We start from the raw sequence: 23,797 nt of genomic DNA on the forward strand, positions 1-23,797 counted from the left end.
AACAGCTCTCTCCGATCTCCAGTTAGCACCTGGAGACATGGCCCCATCCTTGTCTGACAAGGAACAGAGTACCACGTAGTGTGAGGACCCTTGGCAAAGGAGCCATCTCCCCTCCGCCCAGGAATGGATGGGTCACCCCATATTCTACTCCAGGGACTGCTTCTCAAACCTAAGACAAAAACTATGTACCCCAAAGGAGGAGGGAAAGCGAGACAGGAGGGCCCAGGAGAGAAGGAGAGACCAGGGAGAGCTTTGAGATCAGAATTCAATTCTTTAATACAAAATGCTTTTTTTTTTAAGATATATCTGTATTTCTTTGTTGCTGTTTAAAAATAAATATGTACTACGGAATATCTCGGAAAACTGCTCTAGAGACAAAGACGTGATGTTAATATCTTTTTCCCCCACAATTATTACGGATAAACAGTAGCACCAATAAATAAATGATAACAAATATTAAAATTAAAAAAGGAGAGAGATTTAGTATGTAGAATTCTCTATTTTTCTTGTTTTGTTTTTACATATAAAAAACAGAATAGCAATGTCTATTTTATCAGAATCACATATATACATAAACATATATATATATATATATATTTATATACAAACACAAGTTGCCAAATATATATATAGTATGTAAATGTATATTGAAACCTTATTTCAAAGGAATGTGTGGTGGGGACAAGGGAGGGCAGAGCTGAGTGTTAGCAAAATTAAATATCTTCTCAGGACAAGCTAGTGACTGTCACCGATCTGGGAGAGAGAGATTGGAAACACAGATTTCATACACACACACACACACACACACACACACACACACACACACACACAAGTACAAATAAGAGAGAGCGAGAGATACATCTCATAAATAGTTGAAATTAAATATTAACCAAGAATACTGAAAAAAACCCTACTCTTTAATTAAATTAACTGTTTTAATTTCTAATTAAAAAGGGCTATTAAATAAGTACCGTATATAAAACACTTTCTCTTTTCTCTGCCTCCGTGAGGGGCTTGCGGGTCCTGCCCCATTGCTCTGTGCCTTGGGAAGGGAAGATGAGGAAGGGTAAGCCACTCACACACACAGCCAAGTCTCCTGGGGACAGAATTAGTGGTTTCAATGGTCTGATCACACAAGGTCCTCCTGGGCTGTACCCAGGAGGTGGGGTAAGGAGAGGACGAAGGGGTCCCAGGAGGAGGGGCCATTACCAGGCCTCTTCTTCCACCACCGTGTCTTCTCTTGCCGGGACACCTGTGGGAGGCCTCCTAGGCCCCTCAGAAGTGGAGGAGCGAGCTGAAGGCTGGCCAGGCTCCCGATTCTTCCAGGCAGTGCCCAGAGGGGCGGGGTGCTTTTGTAGACTATCATGGGGATCCACAAAGCATGCCATGTCCTGAGGCTCCCCAAACTTCTGGTTGGAACCGGCATCTTTATCTCTTTCTCTGTCATCATCTGTCTCTCTGTCCTCTTGACTCAGGGCCAGGAATGGGTTTGTCGTGTTTCTGGAAGTGAGCCAATGTGCCCCCGTGCCCTGGCCTTGCTTGCTCCCCGGCAGGCAAAAGGACTTCGGCCTCTCTCAGACCACACTGAAGCCTTTCATCCCATTGTCTCCCGTGTCGGCATCCGAGTGAGGACATCCTCCTCCCAACACAAGTCCACAGCAGTCAAACATATCCAGTGAAGACACCAATAACATTAGCAGAGTTAATTTAAAAAAAAGAATATATATATATTTTATATATAAAACATATATATTTATTTATATATATAATATATATATATGTGTGTATGTGGGTGGGTGTGTCTACAGGAATCCCAGAAACAACCCTAATCTTCCGGGCTTGGCGATTTAGCAGCAGATATAAGAAAATGGCGAATCCAGTCCCACGAGGGACCGTGCTTGGTCACCTGCCCGGGAATGCGTCTGCCGGAGTCTCGCCCTCCGGACCCAAAGTGCTCCTCGAAGAGTCTCCTCTTCCTTCATGTCAGGCTTTCTGGATTAAGGACTGTTCTGTCAACGGTGACGATGATGGCGTGGTGGTGACATGGTTAATCGGTCTTTCCGGTGAGAGGTCTGGTTCCCGAAACCCTGAGGGAGGCTCCTTCCTGCAGCCTGGCTCACCGCCTTGGCTTGTCACATCTATGGGAAATGGCAAAGAGAGGCAGGGGGTTAGGGCCACGGGAGCCTGGCAGTGAAGGCAAGCAGCCTCCCCAGGCCTGGGAGCCCACGGGTCCCCGGAGGTTGGCACCATGGGAGCAGAGTTCCCAAAGGTGCGGGTGAGACAGAGTCCCGGTGGAGAGAGAGAGAGACCAAGCCCTGCCTTCTAAAGATGGCAAACCATGGAAGACAAGACAGACATGGGAATAAATGCTCACAAAAGCAACAAAGGAGTGGTTACCAAAGGACAGCCCCCATGTGACACTCCACGGCACGTGGGTGACAGGGTGAGATGTACTTAGCTGGGAGAGAAGCTCTGCAGGAGGATCTTCAGTCCTGGCTCTAGGGCTAGGTTTCGGGGCTGGAAAACTACCTTGAGCTAAGCCAGTGACAGAGGACTGCCTGCTTTGGGGATGTGTTCTGCCCAAGGGAGGACTCGGGAGTTCCTGAAAAGTAGGAGAACATCTATGCTACCTAGACCTCTCTCATCCTCAGCTTCTACCTTGAACTGCCCGGTGGCTACACCTGCCTTTTACCACACGATGATGTCTGACTTAGGCAGAGGACAGACAACCCAGTGGCTTTGTTCCTCCTGTTGAAGCAGAAGGAATCTCCAAAGATGTTCTCCTCTTGCTCCTGACCCTGGCTGGTGGCCCTGAGGACAGGCTGGAAACACGGGTCCTAACCTCGTCTTGGGTTCCCAGACACAGGGCAGTAGCGGACTGAGTCGGGTCTCTGGAAGTCAGGTGACTTCATTTAGCTCCCAGCTCACTCCAGAAACCCTACAATACCAAGGTCTTTATCTTCCTTAAAACCCTCCAGTGAACTGAGCCCCTTCACCCAGCCCTGTTGTTGGGAAGAGTCCCTACACAGCACTAACAGATACATTGTTCTCATACAGCCTCTCAGAAACAACTTCATACCAAGGACCACAGAGAGAGAGAGACCCGCCAGGCCTCTGGTGTCTTTTGAACCCACAGGACACAAGAATGCAGGCGGGGAACAAGGCCCATGCCAGAGAACCCTTGCACTGCCTGGAAGGAAGGCTGGCCCTTTGTTGGCCAGCCCGTAAAAGCTTTCCCTCCCTCGGTGATGGTCATCCTTGGGACAGGCCACACCGGTATAAACCACCCTGGGACTGCCAGTCAACAGCCCTGTGCTCTTGAGCTCCCCAGTGGGTGTGGCCATATACAATATTTTACTCGTGAGATTGACACTTCCTAGGTCCACATGGACAAAAAACAGGAGTACAGATACCTGGGCATCCCAACAGTTTATGACCCAGGCTTCAGGTACTCATGGAGTCCCGTCAGGAAGAATGGATCTGACTCTTTTCCTGAAACTCATTGGAAGCATTTTGAAATGTGTGGGCTGGTCAGGGTTGTCACACTTGCCTTGACTGATGAGGGATAAGCTATGTAGTGTCCTCGGATGTATGTAGAAAAAATTTCCTAGCCCAAACCAACAGCAGATCCCTGCCTCTTTCAGGAAGCCCAGTCTAAGGTGGACTCCAGTCTGAGGTGCACATGGCCTGTCCTTACAGAGCTCCAGTCTGAGGGAGACAGCCTGTCTTCAAGAAGCCATAATCTTAAGGGAATAGACAACAGGAGCTAAGCCTTCAAGCCCAGGGAAAATATACTGAGTGGTGAGAGGCTCAGCTGTGCTGGTTCTCCGGGGGGGCAAAGGTGCAGCCAGGAAACACTATTAGACATCACTCCACGCCTGGAAGGAGGTTTTAACACTTGCACCAATGATAGAATTAACAACATCAACACCAACAGCCTCCATAAGCAGCAGGACCACAGGATACAACACACAACTTGCGTCCACACCGTCACATTAAGTCACAGCAGCCTACCCACTCAAGCAACCAGGGCCATCTCAGAGCAGGCCTGCTGGGCCAGACTGGAGCCCGAGGCCCCACAGAGCCCCAGCAGGAGAGAAGGTAGCAGTCACCACGCAGGCAGCTAGAAGCCGAGCAAGCAGTTGGCCCCTCACAAGTGTGCTCTCTCTGTCTCTCTCTTTTTCCCTCTCTCTCTCTCCCGTGTCTGTGATGCCCCTCTCTGACTCTTGCTTGCCCTCTGGAGACCAACCTGCAAGTACGTTCGTTTAACTCAAGCTGCCTCGCCTTGCAACGCGAGTCTGTGTTTTTGCAGGAACATTTACACGTCTGCGGATCTTGGACAAACAAATGCTTTCTCCGCTCTGAACAAGGCTCACAGTGACTGCAAAAAGGCAAAAGGAAAGACATCTAAGCTAGAGAGTCAGCAGAGAGAGAGAGAGAGTCCCATGCAACACCCCCTAATGTGTCCACCACGGCTTCCCCACCCAGCTCGTCGGCCCCTAGGCCCTTTCCACATTCTGGAAAGATCCGAGCACTCTAGCAGAAGACAGAGAGAGTGGCAAAGAGACGCAGCGCTGGCAGGACATGTGCCTGCAGGAAGAGGAGGGCACAGGCAGGCAGAGTGCAGGGGGAGGGTAAGCTTCCATGAGGGACAGTGCTGTGCCCCACGAAGACATGGGCCTATCTGGGGCCACAGGGCCCCCACAACTGCTGTGCCCACAACACACCTTGACTCTTCACCTGCTGGGGACAGTGATAAGTGACCCAGGAGACCACCAGGGTACCTTCTCCCTGGAAAAGGGCCTCTGCCCAGACCCTCCACCAAGGGAGAGGGCCAGCAGAAGGTAATCCAAGTCCAGTGGCACTGTCCACCAGCCAGGCCTCCAGAGCCCACAACAGCCTATAAGCAGAGGAAGAGGCCACCGTAGGAGACCTCTGTGGGTGATTTCTGTTGGGCTGGATAGGGAGGGCTTTCCCATCCTGGAGCCTCAAACCCAGGGGTCAAAGCATTTCCAACAGACGAGGACGGGCTACCGCACAGCCCGCTCAAGCTCCAACTTCAGCCCACCACAGTCCACTTCCCACCAACAGACCCCTCAACTCATTCCACGTTGCCCTCCACACCACCCCTACCCTCCAGACATGTGCAAGAGTCTAGAGCAGTGGAAACCAGTTGGATGAGAGGGCCCTGATGCCCAGTGCCCATGCCAACAACGGCCCCGCCACCAATGCCCAGTGGGTGAGAGAAAGTCGGTGCCCAGCCAAGCCAGAGTCCCCTCCCTGAGTTGAGTGTTCCGTATCTACTCACCTTCCACCCACCCCAACCCAACCCTGGGCCAACAATGCCACCACCAAGTCTACCCATTGGTGCCATTAGTGGGGTGAGTGAGAGAGAGAGAGACTGAGGCAGGGCAAGAGCCAGAGGGGAGGTAGGGGTGGGGCAGGGGTGGGGTGGGCAGGGTTAGAGGAGCTGCAGGCGATTGTCTGGAGACCAGGAAGGCTCCAAGGAATTAGACAGCAGCGGCACCAACGTACACGCTCCAGGATTTAAACCGGGATTTCTTGCGCTTTCGTTTTTGACCCTTTCCCTTTCCTCGAACTGATTTTCTGGAAAATATAAAAACAGAAACAGACAGGAAGAGAACGAGAGGGAAGAGAAGAGAGGAGCAATGAAGAAGACAGAGGCAGGAGCAGGAGACCCAAAACTACCCTAGTCACTTCCTGGAGCAGCCTCTAGGTCAAACCTCAGTCACGGGTGAGCAGAGACAGCGTGAACCTTCCTCCTCACTTTGCCCACAGTAGGGTGGTAATCCCAGCCCTAGGCAGGGCTTTGAGTGATTAGCAGAAACTGTGAAAGGCACAGCTTCTAGGCTTCATGTGGTCCCTGGTCTCAGGCAGGGCGCAAAGCCATAAGGGCAAGCCACAACGGTTAGACCCTGAAGGTCAGGAGGCAATAGACTGTCTAAGGCAGACTTTAATGAGAAAGGGTTAGAAGTGGGCTGTGCTTCAGACTATCTGCCTTGACTTCCAAGTGTGAGAGTAGGAGTCCCTCTGGGAGCCCTGCCTCATAGCATCCTTGGTGGGAAGGGGCAGTTGCTTGAGCGATGGCATATAAGCCAGGGCAGGAGATGGGGCACCAGTTATGGAGCAGTCATCTAGGATAGGCAGTGGGAGTGGCTGTCATCAGAGCCCAGCACTGATGGTGGGGCCAGGGGAAGAGGAACAGTGTAGTATGGGTGTGTGATTAGGGGGCCAGAGGCTCTTTTTTCTAGAAGCCAAAGCCTGCAGCTAGACTCTCTTCCGAGCTCGGGCGAGCCCTACCACTCTTCCTATGGGCAAAGCAGACATCTAGGGAACAGCTGGGAGGGACAAGCTACAGCTTGCCACCCTCCAGGGAACCAGCACTCTCTAGGCCTGCCAAGTCCCAGAAAAGATATGGCAGCCTGTCTATCACGGGGAAAGCGAGACAGGAAGAAGGGACCTGGGGAGAAGAAGGCAGGTCTGTCCTGCTTGGGAGAAAGCACTGCAAGCATAGAAGGAGAAAGCTCTCCACACAGGGCCACTCGCCTGGAGCCTGCCCTGCTCTCTCTCACTGATAAACTCCAGGACCATTGCTCTAGTAGATACAGTAGTCGTGGAACCTGGGGGCTTAGGGGAAGGCATGAGGACTTCACATCCACCAAATGGTAGGGCAGACAGAAAGGGGCGTGGGGTGGGGTTGGGGGAAAGGATGGGGGTGCTCTCTCTCAGTCGCTCCTTCACTGCACGTTTAGACCCCAGCAATGTCAGCCACCCTCCCGTCCTAAACTGACCTTCCCCGGCCATCAACAGGAAGCCTCAGAAAATGACTACCACTCCACTTTTCTTCCCTCACTAAGAGAGCTGGGTCTGCTACCTGCCACAGCCCTACGGAAAGGCATACACACACAACCAAGAAATCTCCTGGGACCTAAAAAACCTGGATGGCCACAGTCACCACCCAACAAGGCCCAGGCTACGTCCATCCCCTGATACACAGAAACTGCCCTGTGGCACCCACTCGCTCTCCTGCACTCTGCTGTGGACGCTAGTGTTCATAGCACACTCCACCACAACGCTGAGTGCTGGCCGGGAGGGACCTGAGCCCTGAAGGGCAGCCTCTTCTTCAGGCTGGGTTTACTTCATCGCTCTAGAGCCATAAGCTTAAAGCTGACTCCAGCCCACTTCGGTCACCATACTACCCACCCAACCAATGCCACTGAGGCCAACAGAGCACCCAAGAGAGGAAGCAAGAAGCCCTGAACAGAGACAATTGGAAAGAAATGCTAGCACGTGGCCACTTACTTTTCTGGCTTTGTTCTGTCTTTCTTTGGTCTGCAGTGGGTAGAGAAAGGAGGAGAAAACAAGACACAGAGGAGTTAGGGTGATGATAACAACAATTTGGTAATAATTTTACACGACGTTTCTGATTTAGCAATGCTCTCTTAATCTTTTTGCATAACAACAACATGGGGCCCTATAATGCCGTGGAAGGGCACACTGAATTGTTGTGCCCATATTCCAGAGACGGGGAACAGCAGCACACTGGGGTCCATCACCACCACCACCCACAGAAGCTCACACAGCTAGCTGGAAGGTGGACCCACACTAACACATGTAACACGCTCAGCTCTGCAGCCAGGCATCAGCTGTGTGCCACCTGAGTGTGAAGCTCTGGCCTCACCTGCATTCACATCTGCTGTGCTGTAGGAAGCTCATCTCTCCTATGTGCTGGCTTTGGTGAGGTTTGATCCGCATGATCTGTAGAGGGAGGGAGCAGATCACAGTGGTTAGTGACCCAGCCAGCCATACCCCTATGGGACACCCCGGGGCTCCTGCCATTTAGCACCCAGGGGTTCTACTGAGCAGGGATAGGTGGTGGAGATAGGAGGACCAGGGCTCTAACAGAAAAGAACCTCAGGTCACTCCAACTCCCCCAACCCTGCTGGCCTCAAGGGGCTCTTGCTCCTCTTGAGAGCAGACAGCTGCAAGGGTTGGCCAGGCTGGGAATTCAGGTCCTGGATTCTTACCACCCCCATCCCTTCCCCTCCTGCACCCCTCCCAAGCTTCACCCTGACCCCCTAAATGCTACCTAAGAGCTACCCATCCAGCCTGTTGCTGAGCTTCCTCCCACTCTCCACCCCGTCTGGGCCCAGATCCACCCACTAGGCAACAGCACCTCAAGACTGGCTTTTAACTCTGCATAGACCAGTCCCTCCCGTCCAGCTTCCCCAATAGAACCCTCGAGTGAGGATTGGGGGAGCATTTGGGTTCTCCCAGAGAAAGAGAAGAACACTTGTTGCAGGCAGCGGCCCCCCTGTCGAGCCCAGGGAGCAAAGGTCACGAAAGCAGATGGTCAAATCGTGGAGAGCTTCGGCAGGGAAGTACAGAGCGCAGAGCAGACATCTTCTTCCCAAAGGTAGCAAAGAAGCCCCAGCCTCGTCTTCTCACCCTCAACCCCAATTTAGCTCCTCCTACCAAAAGTTTCCCAGGCAGAGGCCCAGACAACCTTCTAATGCCCCTCCTTGTACCACTGTCCTCCTGCCCCCCCTGCCCCCGCCCCGTCCCCTGTGCCGCAGGTGCCCACCTGCATGGTGATGTTGCTCTCTGACGTGGGCACGCACTCCAGGGCTTCATCGTTACAGCAGCCTGCACAGCGCATCAGCGGCACACAGGACGGCTTGAAGATGTACTCTATCTCGTCGGGGTACTCCTGGAAGATGTCCACCAGGGTCTCAATCGGACGGCAGTAGCTTCGCTGGTAGACATCCATGAACTTGATCACTGTGTGGGAGGGACACCAGGCAGGATGGTCAGCCTCTATCGCCACCCAGATTTGTGAGACCACTCCTTACAGCTCCACACCAAACAAGTGTTTCTAAAGCTCAAAGTGAAGTCCCTCCCTCATTTCTAGGTCCAGATCCAGGGGAGGTGGCCCTGCCGCATCTAACTCCATTCCTCATTGTCACAGCAAGTTCCTACCAACTATGGCTCCAGATGACAGCCTGAGTCTGGGTACACCTGCTTTCTGCTTTATGGCCAGACCACCAACCAGGCCAACAGCCACTCATCAAATACACACTGGACACCGGGGACAGCTATGTATATACACTCTTCCCCATGTTCCCACTAAGCACAACCAGGAACCCATTTTATAAATGGAGATCTAGAGACTCAGAGAAACACCACCATTCATCCCAGAGGCCACAATACTAGTAAGAACTAGTTAGAAGGAGCTATGTTGGCTATGCCTTCTGACACTGATATCATGCACAGACACAGAAGCTTCGAGAGACACCTGCCAGTCCCCCCCTCCCCAGACTTCTGCCCAAGACAAATCAGCAGGTGGCAGTGGGCAGGCACACCAACCAATGCAGGTCCTGGCAGCACTAAGAACCCCGCCCAAGAGGGCAAACTGTTTGCATCATGGAAAGAGCAGGAGCTGCCTCCGTACGACGCATTTTTAGAAGCTGATCTAGAAGACGACAGGAGAGACCATTTCCCTGTCAGATTCTGAGGTACATGAGACAGGAAGGTGTACTTGAGGGCCAGGGGGCGGGAACTAGAGAGTACAGGACTTCTTTGGAACACCAAATGGTGGCTCAGCCTGCCAGTTTTGGTCACACCCCACCGAAGCCTGTCCATGAAGTGAGAAAAGGACCACAGGCCCACACAGGGGCCCAAGTTCTGTTAGCAGTTGGAATGACCTTGGGCCTGTCCCTCCAGTCTCCAGGCCTCTATCGGTAGAAGCAGGTTAGCCTGACCTCTAAAGACACTTCAGGGAGCAGGAAGGTGGTGGCGCTCTGACTCTTTGCTGGCCCTGAAAACAGCTCTTCTTTTCTCATTCCAGGTCACAAAGTTTGGAATGTCACCAAAGGCATTTTAAGTGCATGCTCCGGAGACTACACACCCCCACCCTCCCAACCTGAGGACACAGCCAAACCTCCCTTTACTCTTCAAAGTTTGGTTTGTTTGTTTGTTTGTTTGTTTGTTTCCAGAAAGGTAAAGAAGATGGAAGCCAGGTGTATGATAGGTTGTCTGGTGAGAAACGGGGGCACAGAAGAAAAGATGGAGCAATGGCCACAGATGTCAAACAGGGAAAGGGGTGGGGGGAACTTAAGCCACCACCCCTGTACTCTGCTCAAGGGCTCTCTTTTCTATCTGGACAAATAAGCAAAGGACTCTTGTCTACCCTCAAAGGGTTAACATAAAACACAGCCAAAAAAAAAAAAATGTCCATGAGATCAGATCTGAAAAATTCTTCTCAAGGAAAGTCTATATTGAAGACGACTAACCCAGAATTTTTTTTTTAACTAACCCTTCATCATGGCTGGGACAGAGGTGGCCCAGGCTAGTTAGAGGAGCGATATGACAGAGCAATGAATGGAGGTGGGAGCTCTGTGTAAAAAGACCTAAGATGAGAATCCTTTCCAAAAACTTCTTAGAGTCCCCAAGGTCCATAGGAAGTGGAGGAAGTGACTTGGCCAGTACCCACGGGAGCCTGGCCCCTGCCCCAAAGAACACTGTCCTGCTGCTCGGGCGTGTGCACACATACACTTCAGCATCGGGCTTTCGTGGTTTTCCTTATTTATAGCAGACAAGCTCTTCTCCATCAAACAAAGACCATTTGTCTTGCCTCTCCCAGACCACAGAGCCCACTAGGAAGCAGAAGGGGGTGGGTAGCACTTTGGAAGTAGGGGCCTGTCAGTGGCCGGGGCCAGGGAGTGGCAGAGAGCCAGGCCCTGGGCCAGAGAAAGAGCTCCTGGGGGAGGAGGCAAAACCGGCTGGACATCACCAGCTTTCCTTGGCTGCTGGTTCCTCCAGCCACAGTGGATTTGGGTCAGGGAAACTAGCCTGGAGAAAGACCCCAGGGCCTTCCTAACTCTGAGGAAGGACACTTGGGGAGTGGCATCCGGCTGGAGCAGAGGCCACACTCAGTGCTGGGGAGAGCCAGGGCGTCCCCAGAGAAATGGGAGGATCCCGGTACTCCAAACCACACTGGAACAAAAGGCAGGCGGACTCAGGGTTGGGCAGGGGGGCGGGGCGGCTGAGAGCTATAGCCGGCCCTCTGCTGGTCCTGCAGGGAAGTTCACAGCACCCAAACGCTGTCTATGGAAGCTGCCACACTGGAAAGCCAGGACTGGGGAGTCCTGTTAGGATATCCTTCTGTCCTGCCCCAGCCTCATACCTCCACCTCACACAGGAAGGGTCACAGCCCCTTCGGGTGGGCCATGGGTGGGTAGGAAGTGGCACTGAACATTTATCTTCCCCTGAGAGAAGGGGGTACAAGAGACACCTCCCAGAACATCTGGAAACCCTGAACGCTGCCGCCTTCCTTCCTCCACGGCTGTGCTCACAGCAAGCTTTCCAGATAAAATTTCACTAGAAAACCTATTAGAGAAAGCAACAAGTCCTGTTTCTAGCAGAAAGCAGAACAGAAGACATCTTAAGAAACACAAGGGTTAAGTTCAACAGTACCCATGCCTCCTATTCCTGTGCCCCAACCCCCCCCCCATCTGAAAAAGAGGAGTGGGGCTTATCCTTGCACTCCACTGAGACAACAGGGATCCATTAAAGAGCATGAGACTCACCTTCATGGGACTTCTGCTCTCCTTCTGTCGTGGGTGCAGCCTGGGACCACTGAGGACAAAGCAAAGAGTAAAGACCGTTGACAGGGACAGAGGCAGCCACGGGGCGTCCAAGGCCTGACCACTGAATCCCTTGATGTCTTCTTGTCTCTCTCTCCCAACCCCCAGCTCCCAGCCTCCCCACCCCCCACCCCCAGGCTTCTGAGTCACACAGGGTCAGGACCATGTAAGTGGTCCCTGCAGGTCCAGAGCATACCCACTACTCTGGACGGCGTCAATTCTGAACCCATGGAAGTTAAAGACTAACCAGGCGCTAGGGAGCTCACAGTGTAGGAGGAAAATACCAGAATCCTGCTTTACTCAGGCCCCCAGTCCCGTTCCAATCTTGCCCTCTCTCTTTTCCCACTGCCCCCGATTCCCTGGTCCAAAGCCATGGGTAAGTATTAAGGTCAAATAGGAGGACAAATTTGGACTGGGGCAGGAAGGAAGGACTGGGGGCGAGAAAAACAACGTGGTGACCTTCTCCTGCTGACATGACAAATACCAGGGAGCTCGTGTTGAAGAGGGAGGGGTGCAGAGGACCGAAGGGCACCAACTACCCTCCCCCATCCCAACTCTCCCCAGGCCTCGGGAATATTCGGCATACCCACAGGTTGCTCAAGGGGTGATTAGCTGGGAGGAAGCCCCTAAGGGAGAGTCCAAGTTCCCTCCCACCCCATCTGCCCAGGGCCTGACTGCAGCTCCCAAGCTTGGCTAGCCTCCCCCTCCCACATCTCCAAGCCTCTCACCTGGACTGGGCACTTGGCTCGAAGGTAACCAAGGAAGCTTTCTCCTCAGTATTGCCCAGCCCGCAGGGGGTCCTCCAACCCTCCTCATCCCCACCAGCTCCTTTCTCCCCTCCCCAGAAGCTGTGAAGGTCACCAAGAAGGCCTTGTGGGCCTGACAGTGGAAGCAAGCCAAGGCTTCCAGGCAGGCCTTCCTGAGGGTCTCCTGTTGCCACCTTCCTCAACCAACCTGGACCTCCAACTGCCCCAGAAGGACCAACTCCCACCCTTGGTCTGTCTCTGTCCCCTAAGAGCAGTTCATCCAGGGACCCTCAGTCTTGCCACCAGGGCCAAGGTCAGAGGTGACCCTTCTCAAGAGATAGCTTCCCCATTCCAGCTGCCTCAGGTTGGCCCTGGATTCTGCACTGTAGGCCCTCACTACCCCCTCAATAGCCCCATGACATTCTCCTTATTCTTCTGTCTAGCCCCCCGTGGAGAAAGGGAACAGAAACTTTGAACCCCTTCCCAGATGGGGAGGTTCTAAGGCAGGGACTGGCCAGGTGTCCTTCTCTGGGGGCCTCTGAAGGTCACACTGTGGCCAAGCACTCCTATCCTCCTCCCCACATGGAGGCCCAGAACCAAGGCCTTTGTGCCAGGGTCTGGGGAACTCTGGATGGTGGCAGGGACACCTGCCCTTCTCCTTCCTTCTGCCTCCTTTCCAAGAAGGCTCTACAACTGAAGCTTCGTGGAAATAAGCATGAAAGGACCCTTTGGTAGGCAAGTTGGGTGGGCAAGTTCGCAGTTAAACCACCTGCTCTCTGGGCATCGGGCTTTGCCAGGACAAAGTGTGTGAGAGATACTGACTGACAAGGGATCCTGCCAAAGGTATGGGAAAGGGCTGGTTCCAGGCTGCCCCTGTCAGAGCAAATATCAAGTCATGTTTCCAAAGGGGGGGTGGGGGTGGGAAATGGGGTGATGTCAGTCCACCCTTCGTTGATCCACCCCCCCCCCCGCAAAAAAAAAAAAAAACCTGAAGCACAGCTGTGAGGGGAGGAGGGAGCACACCTTCACCAACTCAAAACTTAGGTCAGCGTTTCCACAAAGAACCCGAGGGTGGGCCTCAGCACCCCCACGCCTGACAGTCACCGTCCTTTTCCTGGACCCTGGGTCCAGGAAAGGTCCGATGAGTCTTCGCAAAGAAAAGGAAAATATAAAAGGGTGGGAAGGGCTTCTCTTTTTACACCAGGCAGGAAATGGGGAAAAGGGGGAAGGGGCGTCGGGAAATTCTTCCTAGCGCGAGGCACGGGTAGAAGTTGGGAACGGAGGAAAGAGGTATGGGAGTTTCTCCGGGTCCCGGAGCTGGGGATACCTCCAGAGGTCACCTTCCTCGCGGAGGGCCGGTGGGGGGAGGGGCGCCGCTCGTCGCCCGGGTCTCCGGGCTCCGGCAGCCGCGGCTCCGGGAACACGAGGCCGGCCAGGCCCGGGCTGATGTAATCGGCTCTGCGCCGCGCGCGCCCGGCCAGGCGGGGGAGGGCGGGCACCGCGCGGGACGCGAGCGGGGACGGGAGGGGGTGGCGCGGTGCAGGTGGCCCAACAAGCTAGAGCGGTGGGAGAGGGTCCCCGCAGCAATCCATCCTAAAACTTTCCCCAAACTCACTGCAAGGGCCTCAGAGACCCAAACGGCAGTGACAGCAAAGCCCCCTCGGTCGCCCGCGCCCTGCCCCCTCCACGATCTCTGCCCTCCCCGGGTCCAAGGTCCGAGCACCCCCAGGCATGCCCGCTGGGCTCCGGACTCCCGCCCCCTTTGCCCGGACTTCCAGTTCTCCGGGGACCCGCGACCCGGAGCAAACTTCTGCCGCCAGCCTCGGCACAAGCCCAGCCCCCTCAGCCTCCTCCTCTGGCTCCCGCCCTCCGCTGCTCGGCCCAGATCGTACGTGCGGTGACTCTGGTGGGTGGGCAGGGCCCGCGTGGGCGGCGAGACGATCCTGGCGCCCTCCCACCTAGCGCGCACCCCCTCCCCCTCCACGTACGACGACAGAGGGGGACGCCTCGCGCCCGGTGCCCAAGGACCCGCGTGGGGCACGAAGCCCCCCACGCGCGCGCTCGCACGCACGCACGTCCCCAAGCGGGAGAGGCGCTCGCCACGGCCCGGCGACAGCAGACGGGCACGACCGCTTACCTTGGCATGGTGGAGGTACAGCAGTAAAGCCAGGGTCCAGTGCACCCAAGAGAGCAGAAAGTTCATGGTTTCGGAGGCCCGTCCGGGGCCGGCGCGGCTCGCGCTCCCTCTCCGGCTCGGACTGCGAGGCAGCCCGCTCTCTTGCGCGCCTTGGCGGGCTCCTCTCCCTTCTGGAACCGAGGCCCGGGCCGGGGCCTGGGGCGCGCGCGCGGCTGGAGCACTGTCTGCGCACACGGCCGCCTCACCCGTCCATGAGCTCGGCTCCTGAGAGCCGAGCGCCCACTGCGGCCCCCTCTCCTCTTCCTTCTCTTCCTCCCCTCTCTTCTCGGGCCCCGGCTTCTCCAGGCCCGAGCTAGCACTTCTCCCAGCTCCGATCGGTTTGTCTCCTGCGGCGCAGACCACGGCTACTACGGAGCGAGAAGAGCCCAGAAGTTGGACGAAAAGTTTCCGTGCAATCCCGCGAGCCCCGACCCCCTCCACCCCGCCTCCGGGCGCGGGCTTCGGTTCCTCGCGGCTCGCCGCCGCGTCCACCGTCGGCAGCCCGCCGGCGAGGAGGTGGGCGCTGGGGCTGGGGGCGGTGTCTGTCTGTCTGTCCGTCAGCGCGACTGGTCCGATGCAAGATCCCAAGGGGGAGGGCTCACGCCGCGCTCTGGCGGTCACCCCCAAAAGCAGGTCAGTCACTTTGCCCCTGTCCCTCTCTCTGTTCGCTCGCCAGCGCGCTCTCTCTGACCGGTCTCTCTCTCTCTTCCTTGACTTCTCTCTGGAGCTCTTGATACCTCTTTCGTCTGCTGATTTCCACAATCCGAAGTGATTTGAGGGAGTGAAGAACCAACCTCCTCAAACCGTTGGCACGATTTAAGAGGGGAATAGGAAGCAAAAATAAATTAAAGCGTAAAACAATACAGTTTAAGAAAAAAAAATTAAGAGGTTTGAATATCAAATCCCAGAGCACAGACTCCCGGGCTGGTGAGTCCGCTGAATAGTCTGCCTTGTCGCTGCGTCTCGCGACAGAGCTCCGCTGCCGCCGCTCAGCTCGCCCCCAGTGCCGCGGCCTCGCTGCAGCTCGGCTGCCCCAAGCCTCTGCGCTTCTCACCGGTAACAGCGGTGGAAGAAAAAGAGGAAATCTAGCTCCACCCCCAAGCCCCGCCCAGACCCGCCCCGGGGAGCGGTCTGGTGGAGCCAGGCACCGCCTTTCGGGGAGCCCCTAGGCCACTACCGCGAAATGGAAAGCTAAACCCCTTACCAGGGTCCACGGCCTCAAAATTATCTGTGCACCCCTTCAAACTGGGCTCAGGAACACACTGGGAATCCCAGAGTATTGGGAATCAGGGGAGACAGGAGAGTGAGGTTATATGCGGACAGGGTCTAAGAACAATTCCCTTTCCCAGGAATATAGGAGAAAGTAGGGGTTGGAAGGCGGAGAGCTGGCAGGGACGTATGAGGATAGGGACAACTAGAGTGACCCCTGGCTTTCTCCCCCACCTCACAAACACACTACACACACACACACATGCATGCACGCACTCACATTGACACACGCGTCCTCCCTCACGCAGACTCGGCTCGCCCAAGTTCACGATCTCCCCGTGATGGCCGAGCGCCCCCTAGTGACTACATTATGCACACCCCAACTCTTGCTCAAATGGCACGGGTCTTGGAAAGGGGGTGAGAGTTGATTCTTGAGTGCGGCAGACTTTGAGCTCCCAAATAATTGCGTGTTTCTGACATACACACACACCCAAAAAGTTGCGTGTTTGACCTCGGAAGCATAACTCTAGGTTTATATGTGGGGAGGGGGTTACGGGGGGGGGGGAGTATGCTTATCTGAGCCCTTGTCTGATCTGCAGTCATCAGGAGCTAGGGCCCTGGGGTGAATGGGATCCTCTGGGAAGTTTCCAGAGAGGCTTCTCTGGAGAGAATTTGGCACCAAATTTGTGGCACTGAGAACGGGAAGTGGAGTTCTGGAGTTAGTCAGTGGCGGGGAGTGAGACGACCTGTGGAAACCCACGTATGCACTGTGTAGTCTGGCAGAGCCCTGAAGGAGAGACAGCTGGGCAGACAGAGGCCCTTGTTCCTCCTGATCTCTCTCTCTCACACACACACACACACACACACAGAGATGTTGCCAGGGAACTGAAGCCAGGGTGCCAATGGGGGCAGAAGCGGGCCAGGCCGGCATGGTGATTCAAACCTACCCTAGCATTCAGAAAGGTAGGTAGGCCAGCTGCCCAGCGCTGCCGCCAACCCTCGGAAGGGTGGGAGTAGAGGCTCCCTCAGTTCTAGCCTAGGCTTACGGTTCATCTTCTAAACAGAATTCAGGGGTGTACTCTGTCCTCCCATTCTCCCTAAAACCCTTGGCTATTTCTCTATGCTTGCACACTTAGCCCGTGTGGCTCTGTCCCCTCTCTTTCTACTAAGTCCCCTTCTCCATGTCCTCAGTGTCTTCCTTAAGAGCTCTCCAAAACCCCCACCTCTAACCCACCCTTGGATATAGGAACCAGCCTGGAAAAATTCCTGGTTGGGCTTTGGCCCAGCTGCTCCTAGGCTCCCCTGGGAACAAGAGGGGGCTCCGATACCTGTGGGAAGAGAGGGACCAACCAGTCCCAGCCCTCACCCAGATCTGCTGGACTTCTGAGAAAGAGAACTCAACAATCTTCCTATTGCCCCCCCCCCCAGTGTAATCCACTATCTCCATCCCTCTGCACACAGTACTGAAGCTGGGTGGGTGCTGGCACCTCTTGGGCACCCCAATTCCAATGGAGCAGTAGTATGAGGATCTTATGAGGAAGGGAGCTGGCTCCTCACGCTATCCCTTCCTGCCCATCATTACTAGTCCCGAGTCCCCTCCTGGATGGCTCTCTTGTAGCAGGGAAAGTAGTAGTTAGTAAATGTTTGCTGGTCCAGAGCCCTCCTGTGGGTTTCCTCACCTGATCCTGATCCCTGCTCTAAGCAACTAAGAGGAGTCAGAAAGGAAAGCCACCAAATGTCTCACGTGTCTGTCTCTAACCGCAAGAACACCAAATGTAGCTCCCTGTCAGGGGGCCCCTGTCTCTCATCGTGGCATAACAGAGGCTGTAGACACTGAAGGCTCCCAAAGCGCTGCCCTTCTCATCTCCACCTCCTCCAGCTGTGATTCTCAACCCTCAACCCTTTGGAGGGACTGTCCAACAACCCTTTCACAGGGGTCGCATATCAGATGGCCTGCATGTCAGAGAGTTACATTATGATCCATAATAGTAACAAAATTACAGTTATGAAGTAGCAACAAAAATATTTTTATGTTGCCTGTGGGGGGGGGCTGGGGGGGTCACCACAACATGAGGAACTGTACTAAAGGGTCTCAGCATTAGGAAGGCTGAGAACCACAGTTCTGTGGTCTTGGGAAAGGCCACGGGCCTACAGAAGAGGGACTCAGTAAAGGATTCTGAGGTTTGGAGCAAAATGAAGAGACTTTGAGGGGAATCAGCTCTTCTCGACTTCACGGCTTTAGACTCCTCCTCCTATCCTGAGATAGCCATGATATGTATATGTATAGTATATGTATATATACATGTAGTATATGTGTATATATATGTATAAGGTGTTCCCAGATGAGCCTGTACAGGGAGCCAGAGCAGTGACGCTGCACATTTCCCTCTCCAAAGCACTAAAGCCATGCAAAGACTGAAACTTGGCCTGAAGGGTTTGGAGTAACCCGGATCAGGGTAGGGATGGGCCAACTACCTCCGTCATGCATTTTAGAGACACAATCTGAAGCTGGGTCAGAGGAAGGGTCACTTCTGGATTCCATACAAGCTGCACATTGCCTCCAACACATTCCACAATGGTGTCATCCGTACACTGATATGGACCTAGTAAGTGTCACTTAATGAAACCTCAGGGAATCTAGAAAGAAGAGGGGAAGTGACAAGTATCCCACTATTCCTGCTCTTCCTGGGGGCTCATTTCCCAGAATAGATTCTATTCAGCGTCTCTCCCCCAGGTCACTGCAGGACAGGAGACATGGGAGTGTAGTGGGCCTGGCAGACATGAAATATTCTAAACAGATCCCTGTGTCTCTCAACCTATTTAAACAGTGTACCCCCAAAGAAATGGGGGTTCCCCCTGTCGATCTCATGCTGGCTAACGCAAGTCAGACCAACCAGGATGAATCTTTTCCTGGCATCATGGGGCTCTAGGGAGCAATCCACTAGGTGGTTGGTTAGTCAGTGACATCTTCAGAGAATCTTGTTCAGAGACAGGGAGGAGATTGTCAGAACTGAAATAAAGTCAGGTTGGGCATGGGAATGCTCATCTGGAATCCCCAACACTCAGGAGATTCATAAAATAAGCAGAACCTAGGCTTCACGTTGAAACCTTTCTCAAACCAGGGGCGTGGGGCAGCCATGTCAGCCCTTTCAAAGTAAAGGCCAAAAAAATCGATCTTTCCTCCTCCTCCTCCTCCTCCTCATCTTCTTCTTCCTCCTCTTCCTCCTCTTCCTCTTCCTTCTCGTCATTTTTCTTATCTTTTAATAGTATACCAAAGGCAATGTGGGGGGGAAAAGTCTTTCAGCATTAGCCAGCAAAGCAGCCATATTGGCTGGCCCAAAATGCTTCCTGCATGAAGTGGCATGGGGCACAGACTCCCTAGCGGTTGCCACATTCCTCGGGCAAGCTCTGATTTGGGCAGGACCCTGTTTTCCCACAGTGTGGAAGAGACTTCCCGTCTGCAGGTGAGCAAAAGGCTAAAGTGATGGGCTACATAACTGCTAGGAGCAGGTGACGCCATCCTGAAGGACCTGACACGTTCAGTTGGGTTTTGGGGGAGAAGCAGGAGTTTCAGGAATTTAGCCATTGGGGTGAACTGGGGAGAAGAGACAAGGGATTTCTAGAGATTTCTGTAAGGCTGCCTCCCAGGTCCTCTTCTGGGTCTGAGGATAAAGACTTAGAGGGTAGGCCCAGCTGAGGGATTGTTTTAAGGAACATCCTAGACAGAGCCCAGGGGACAATACTGTTCTGTCAGGGGTAAGTTCCACGCTGCTTTCTTGGCAGTCCCCTACCAGGAAGGAAGTAATACGTCCCCAGAGAGTGTTTTAAAAAAAACCATCCAGACAGTAGAGGTAGGTCTAGTCATATACTGAGTGCTGGGGCCATCGTTTGCCCTAAGCAGCAACCTGGGATAAGCCCAGGGCCAGTTGGCTAGACCAGAGCACAAAGCAGGATAACACTTTCTCTAGTCTGTCCCTGCCTCCAGGAGAGCTGAGAAGGCCACAGGCAGTGTGACCTTGGTCAGCACCAGTTCACCAGTCCTGCTGCTGGCCCTCCACTTCTAGGCAAGATTCCCTAGCTCTGAGTCACTAGAGACAGTGACAGCTGAGACTGTTCCTTGATACCAAATGTCACGTCTTCGGGTGGCCTGTGTCCTTATGACTCTTGAAGAGAGCAATGTTTAACACCAAAAAAATCTAGCAGGAATGCCATGGTGACATCCGGGGCCTAGCACCGGTTAATGGAGGCGAGACACACCTTCAGCCCAGAAGACAGGAAACTCCAACTCCCTCTTCTAACCCCTCCTCAGTCATTTTAGTTTCAGCTTGTTTCTGTTTTATCTTCATCTTTTGGTCTTACTATGTATCCCAGGCTGGCTTGGAATTCATAATCCTCCTGCCTCAAATTTTCAAGTAGTGGGATTACTAGAATTAGTCATACGCATAACCAACTAGCCTCATCTTCCTTGAAGTCACTGGTTGGTGATCCCTCACTGTGAAGAGCCTTGGCTTCTGCTACACCCCACACCCCCACCCAACCCATACCGAGGAATGGGAAAACATGGCAGACGGAGCACAAATCTGGTTCACTATTTCCGGAGCTGTGAGCCTCAGTCTTCTCATCTGTGAAATGGAAAGTGTTGTTGCCTCCTGCCAGGGTTGTAGAGAGGTGTAAGAGTTGATGTACGTGTGCTTATCTGGTTCATTTCCCAAGCCAATATGATCTGGCTAGAGTCAGGGAGGGCTGGGAGAAGAGATATACTCCACACCTAGGTGAAAGAAGGGAAGGGGATGGGAAGGGACCACATGCTTGTAACCCCAGAATTTGAAAGGTAGAGGAAGAAAGAACTGGATAGAGTTCAAGGTCATCCTATCAATATAGTGTTTTGCTTTCAAGGCCAGCCTAAGTTACACGAGGCCCTGTCACAGAAAAACAATAAAGGAAGAAAGAGAAGGGGAGGAAGGAAGCCAGGAATGAAGAGCTGAGGGAGGGAGGGAGGGAGAGATGAAGGAAGAAATCAATCCCATAATGTACACTGGAGATGACAGAGCTGCTGGGTGTGTTAGCTTCGTTTCTGCTTTTGCCTTTCCGTGAAGCAACTCTCACCAATGGTCACAAAGGTGGCTGCAATGCATTCCTTCAGGGAAGTTAGAAAAAGAGTCAGGCCCTGCCAGCAAGGGCCCCGTCCCCCAGAACCCACCAGGACTGTAGGTGAAAACCTGGCTCATGGCCTGCCCTGTAAGACACTTCACAAAGATAACACCAGTTAATGATTGCTTCCCAGAGGGGGCTATCCCACTATCCTGCCCTCATTCCCACACCCAGAAGTGCAAGGAGAGTAGGGTGTCAGGGAACAGGGAGACCTCCCTTAGCTTCGAGAACCTTCCTGGCCTAGTTCCGACTAGATAACCGGTGAAGCAATTCATCAAAGGTTATCTGAGCCAGGAGAACATCAAACTTGCTCTGAGACTCTTGGGGTCCTCGGAGGTAAGCGGTAGGGGTTAGCGTGGGCAGACCCAGCTCCCAGTTTTCCTTTATTGATGTTTTCTTTGGAATGTCACATGAAGAAACGACTCATTACTAAAGAAGTTTGAAAAAAAATCACAATTCTGGCCAAGTGGGGCCCAGAGCTGGCTGAAGCCAAACAGAAGGCAAACCTAAACTCCGATCTTTCTCTCTGCCTCTCGAAAAGCCACCAGATCATTTTGAAGATGGGTGACTTTGGGATACGTGGGGCTTCTGGCCACAAGAGCTGACTGATTGGCCAGAGAGCTGGGCAGTGCCAGCCCAGGGCTGCCGGTGTGCATCAGAGCAGTTTAACAGCCGGGCTTCTCCCTGCTTCCCAGAGGCATCCCTCCTCAGAGCATCAAGAATGAGCTACACCCAACCCCATTTGGGTTCCCTCGTCAATCAGTCCTATCTACATCTCCCTTCACATCAGCTAGGACCCATGCCCTCCCAGAACACAGCTAAAAGCATCAAAAGAGGCAAGGCAGGGCACACTTAGTCCCTAATGGGGAGGGGATACTGTCCTCACCATCTGAGAAGAGGGCTAAAGCAGTCAGCTCCTGCTGTGTCTCAGGCAGGGGACACAGGGCACTGGGGGCATCTGCTGTGCCAAGCATAGCTCTCTGGTATCTAGAGTGCAGGAGAGCCCAGGAAACTTAGAAGAGGAATAAGGGTAGCCAGAAAGCCATGTGTCTAGGAGTGGGGGACTCAAAGGCAGCTTTTTGCCAATCAGGAAGCTGTTGCTGGTGCATGTCAGCTGGATTCTCATTCTGCCTTGGACCACTCTCTGCTCAGAGGTAGAATGCATAGGCAGTCTCTGCCCAGGATCTGTCTGAGGCCCACCTTGGGTCCAGGTCTACATGGTCCCAGGTTTCATCAGCTCTTAGAAGGACCAGGCTAGGACTTGCACTTAATTTCCAGAAGCAAGTGTGGCCAACGTGCAAAACAGCAGGTTACCATCCAAACCCTGTGCCATCCCAGGGGTGTGTGTGTGGGCACACACACACACACACTTTGCCTATGTCCCTGGGGCAGGAACTCCATCTTTGATCTCCAGCACCCTCTAGAGGAATGGGGTTGTGAACTGTCAGGTTCCTGGCCAGGTTGCAAACATGACCAGCTGGGTCAGGATTGAAATTCGAGCCCAAGTGGTGACAGGCCTATGTCGTGGACAGCTATAGTAACCAGGACAGTTTTCTATCTCTTCTTCCTCTCTCTTTCCTGGAGTGTCTCTGTCCCTCTTCTTGGCCTGGTCATTTGTCCCAGGAATCCTTCTGGGACAATTCTGTTGGCTAACTGCCTTTCTGAGACTGTCACAAGCTTCAGCCTCTAAGAGGCTCTGACTTCTCCCTGTTTCACATTTCTTTTGGGGGGTACACACTGGGAAGCAGGGGACAATCTAGAAAAGATGGTCTTCATACCCCCAATTCTCATGATCCCTTGGGATCTGAGGAGTCTTGTGGGATGCTTCTGAGGGAACAGGCTATACTCCTGCTTAGCTGGGGAAAACAGCATTGCACCTCTAGAGAGTGAAGGCTCAAAGCTGCTCCTCCTCTAAGGCCCTGGTGTGGCCTGAGGCTCTAAGGGGACAGAGGTGAACACATTGCCTTCCACCCACTGCTGATGGAAGCCCAAGGAACCACTCCACCTCAGCTTACCCCCACCCACCAATCTTCTGCCCCTTTATGTCCCTCAACTGACCACACCAAAGGCCACAGAACTAATAAACCACACATATATATATACACATACACAAACAAACCCCACCACCACCACCACTACCCACAACATGGTCCCATAGAAGAGACAACAGTGTTCTCAGAAACCCAGCTGGTCCAGGCAAAATGACCTGGGTCACTGCGTCCTGCAGCGGAAGGAAGGGCAGCATCACCTCTTGATACTACCCTGGGTATAGCCTTAAGAACCCTGTGGGTTAGTGGGGTTTCTAAAGCTCTAGCTTTGCACTGCTGCTGCCTAGGAAGCCAAAGTCTGGGTCTCACCCTGAAGTCACCTGGACTCAAAACCAAGCTTTGGGGCTGAGCAGAGAGCTTAGTGAGTTAGCTTGCTCGGCATGTGTGAAGCCCTGGGTTCATTCCCCAGCAGCACATAAAACCAAGTGTGATGGTGGACGCCTGCAATCGCAGCACTTGTGGGTAGATTTAATTCTCTCACTTGGAAGGAAGAGGCAGGAGGATTGAGAATCTAGCATCATCTTTGGCTACATGGCGAGTTTGAGGCCCATCTGGGCTACAGGACACTCTGTCTCAAAAAAAAAAAAAAAAAAAACCAAAAAAAAAAACAAAATCCAGGCCCCGTTCCCACCCTGGAGTGGGATGTCTGGCACCCCACTGTCCCTCGCTGCTCTCTCTAGGCAGAAGGGACTAGACTGGCAGCCAACCCTGGTTCTAGTAGGGTTCCAGTACATGACTATAGGGAATGCTAAAGAAGCAGAAAGAGACACTATAGATGCTAAGGGACTCAAGGTTGGCTAG

General features: G+C 53.5%; 1 protein-coding gene across 10 annotated transcripts; it reads right to left on the bottom strand.

Annotated features, from left to right (window-relative positions):
* Nucleotides 1–251: 251 nt before the first annotated feature.
* Nucleotides 252–15,636, bottom strand: Vegfa (vascular endothelial growth factor A). Of its 10 annotated transcripts, none has more exons than NM_001025250.3 (8): nucleotides 14,550–15,636; nucleotides 11,610–11,658; nucleotides 8,606–8,802; nucleotides 7,703–7,779; nucleotides 7,324–7,353; nucleotides 5,536–5,607; nucleotides 4,250–4,381; nucleotides 252–2,138 (listed from the first exon to the last, which is right to left on the bottom strand). In NM_001025250.3, exons 1-8 carry the CDS (start codon nucleotides 15,147–15,149, stop codon nucleotides 2,117–2,119), a joined length of 1,179 nt encoding a protein of 392 aa, NP_001020421.2. In that variant the 5' UTR covers nucleotides 15,150–15,636; the 3' UTR covers nucleotides 252–2,116. The 10 variants fall into 6 exon arrangements, with proteins under 10 accessions (NP_001020421.2, NP_001273985.1, NP_033531.3 ...); NM_009505.4 differs by lacking the exon at nucleotides 5,536–5,607; NM_001025257.3 differs by lacking the exons at nucleotides 4,250–4,381; nucleotides 5,536–5,607.
* Nucleotides 15,637–23,797: the final 8,161 nt, after the last annotated feature.

Source organism: Mus musculus, chromosome 17 (genome assembly GCF_000001635.26).
Source record: "Mus musculus strain C57BL/6J chromosome 17, GRCm38.p6 C57BL/6J".
Taxonomy (NCBI): Eukaryota; Metazoa; Chordata; class Mammalia; order Rodentia; family Muridae; genus Mus; species Mus musculus.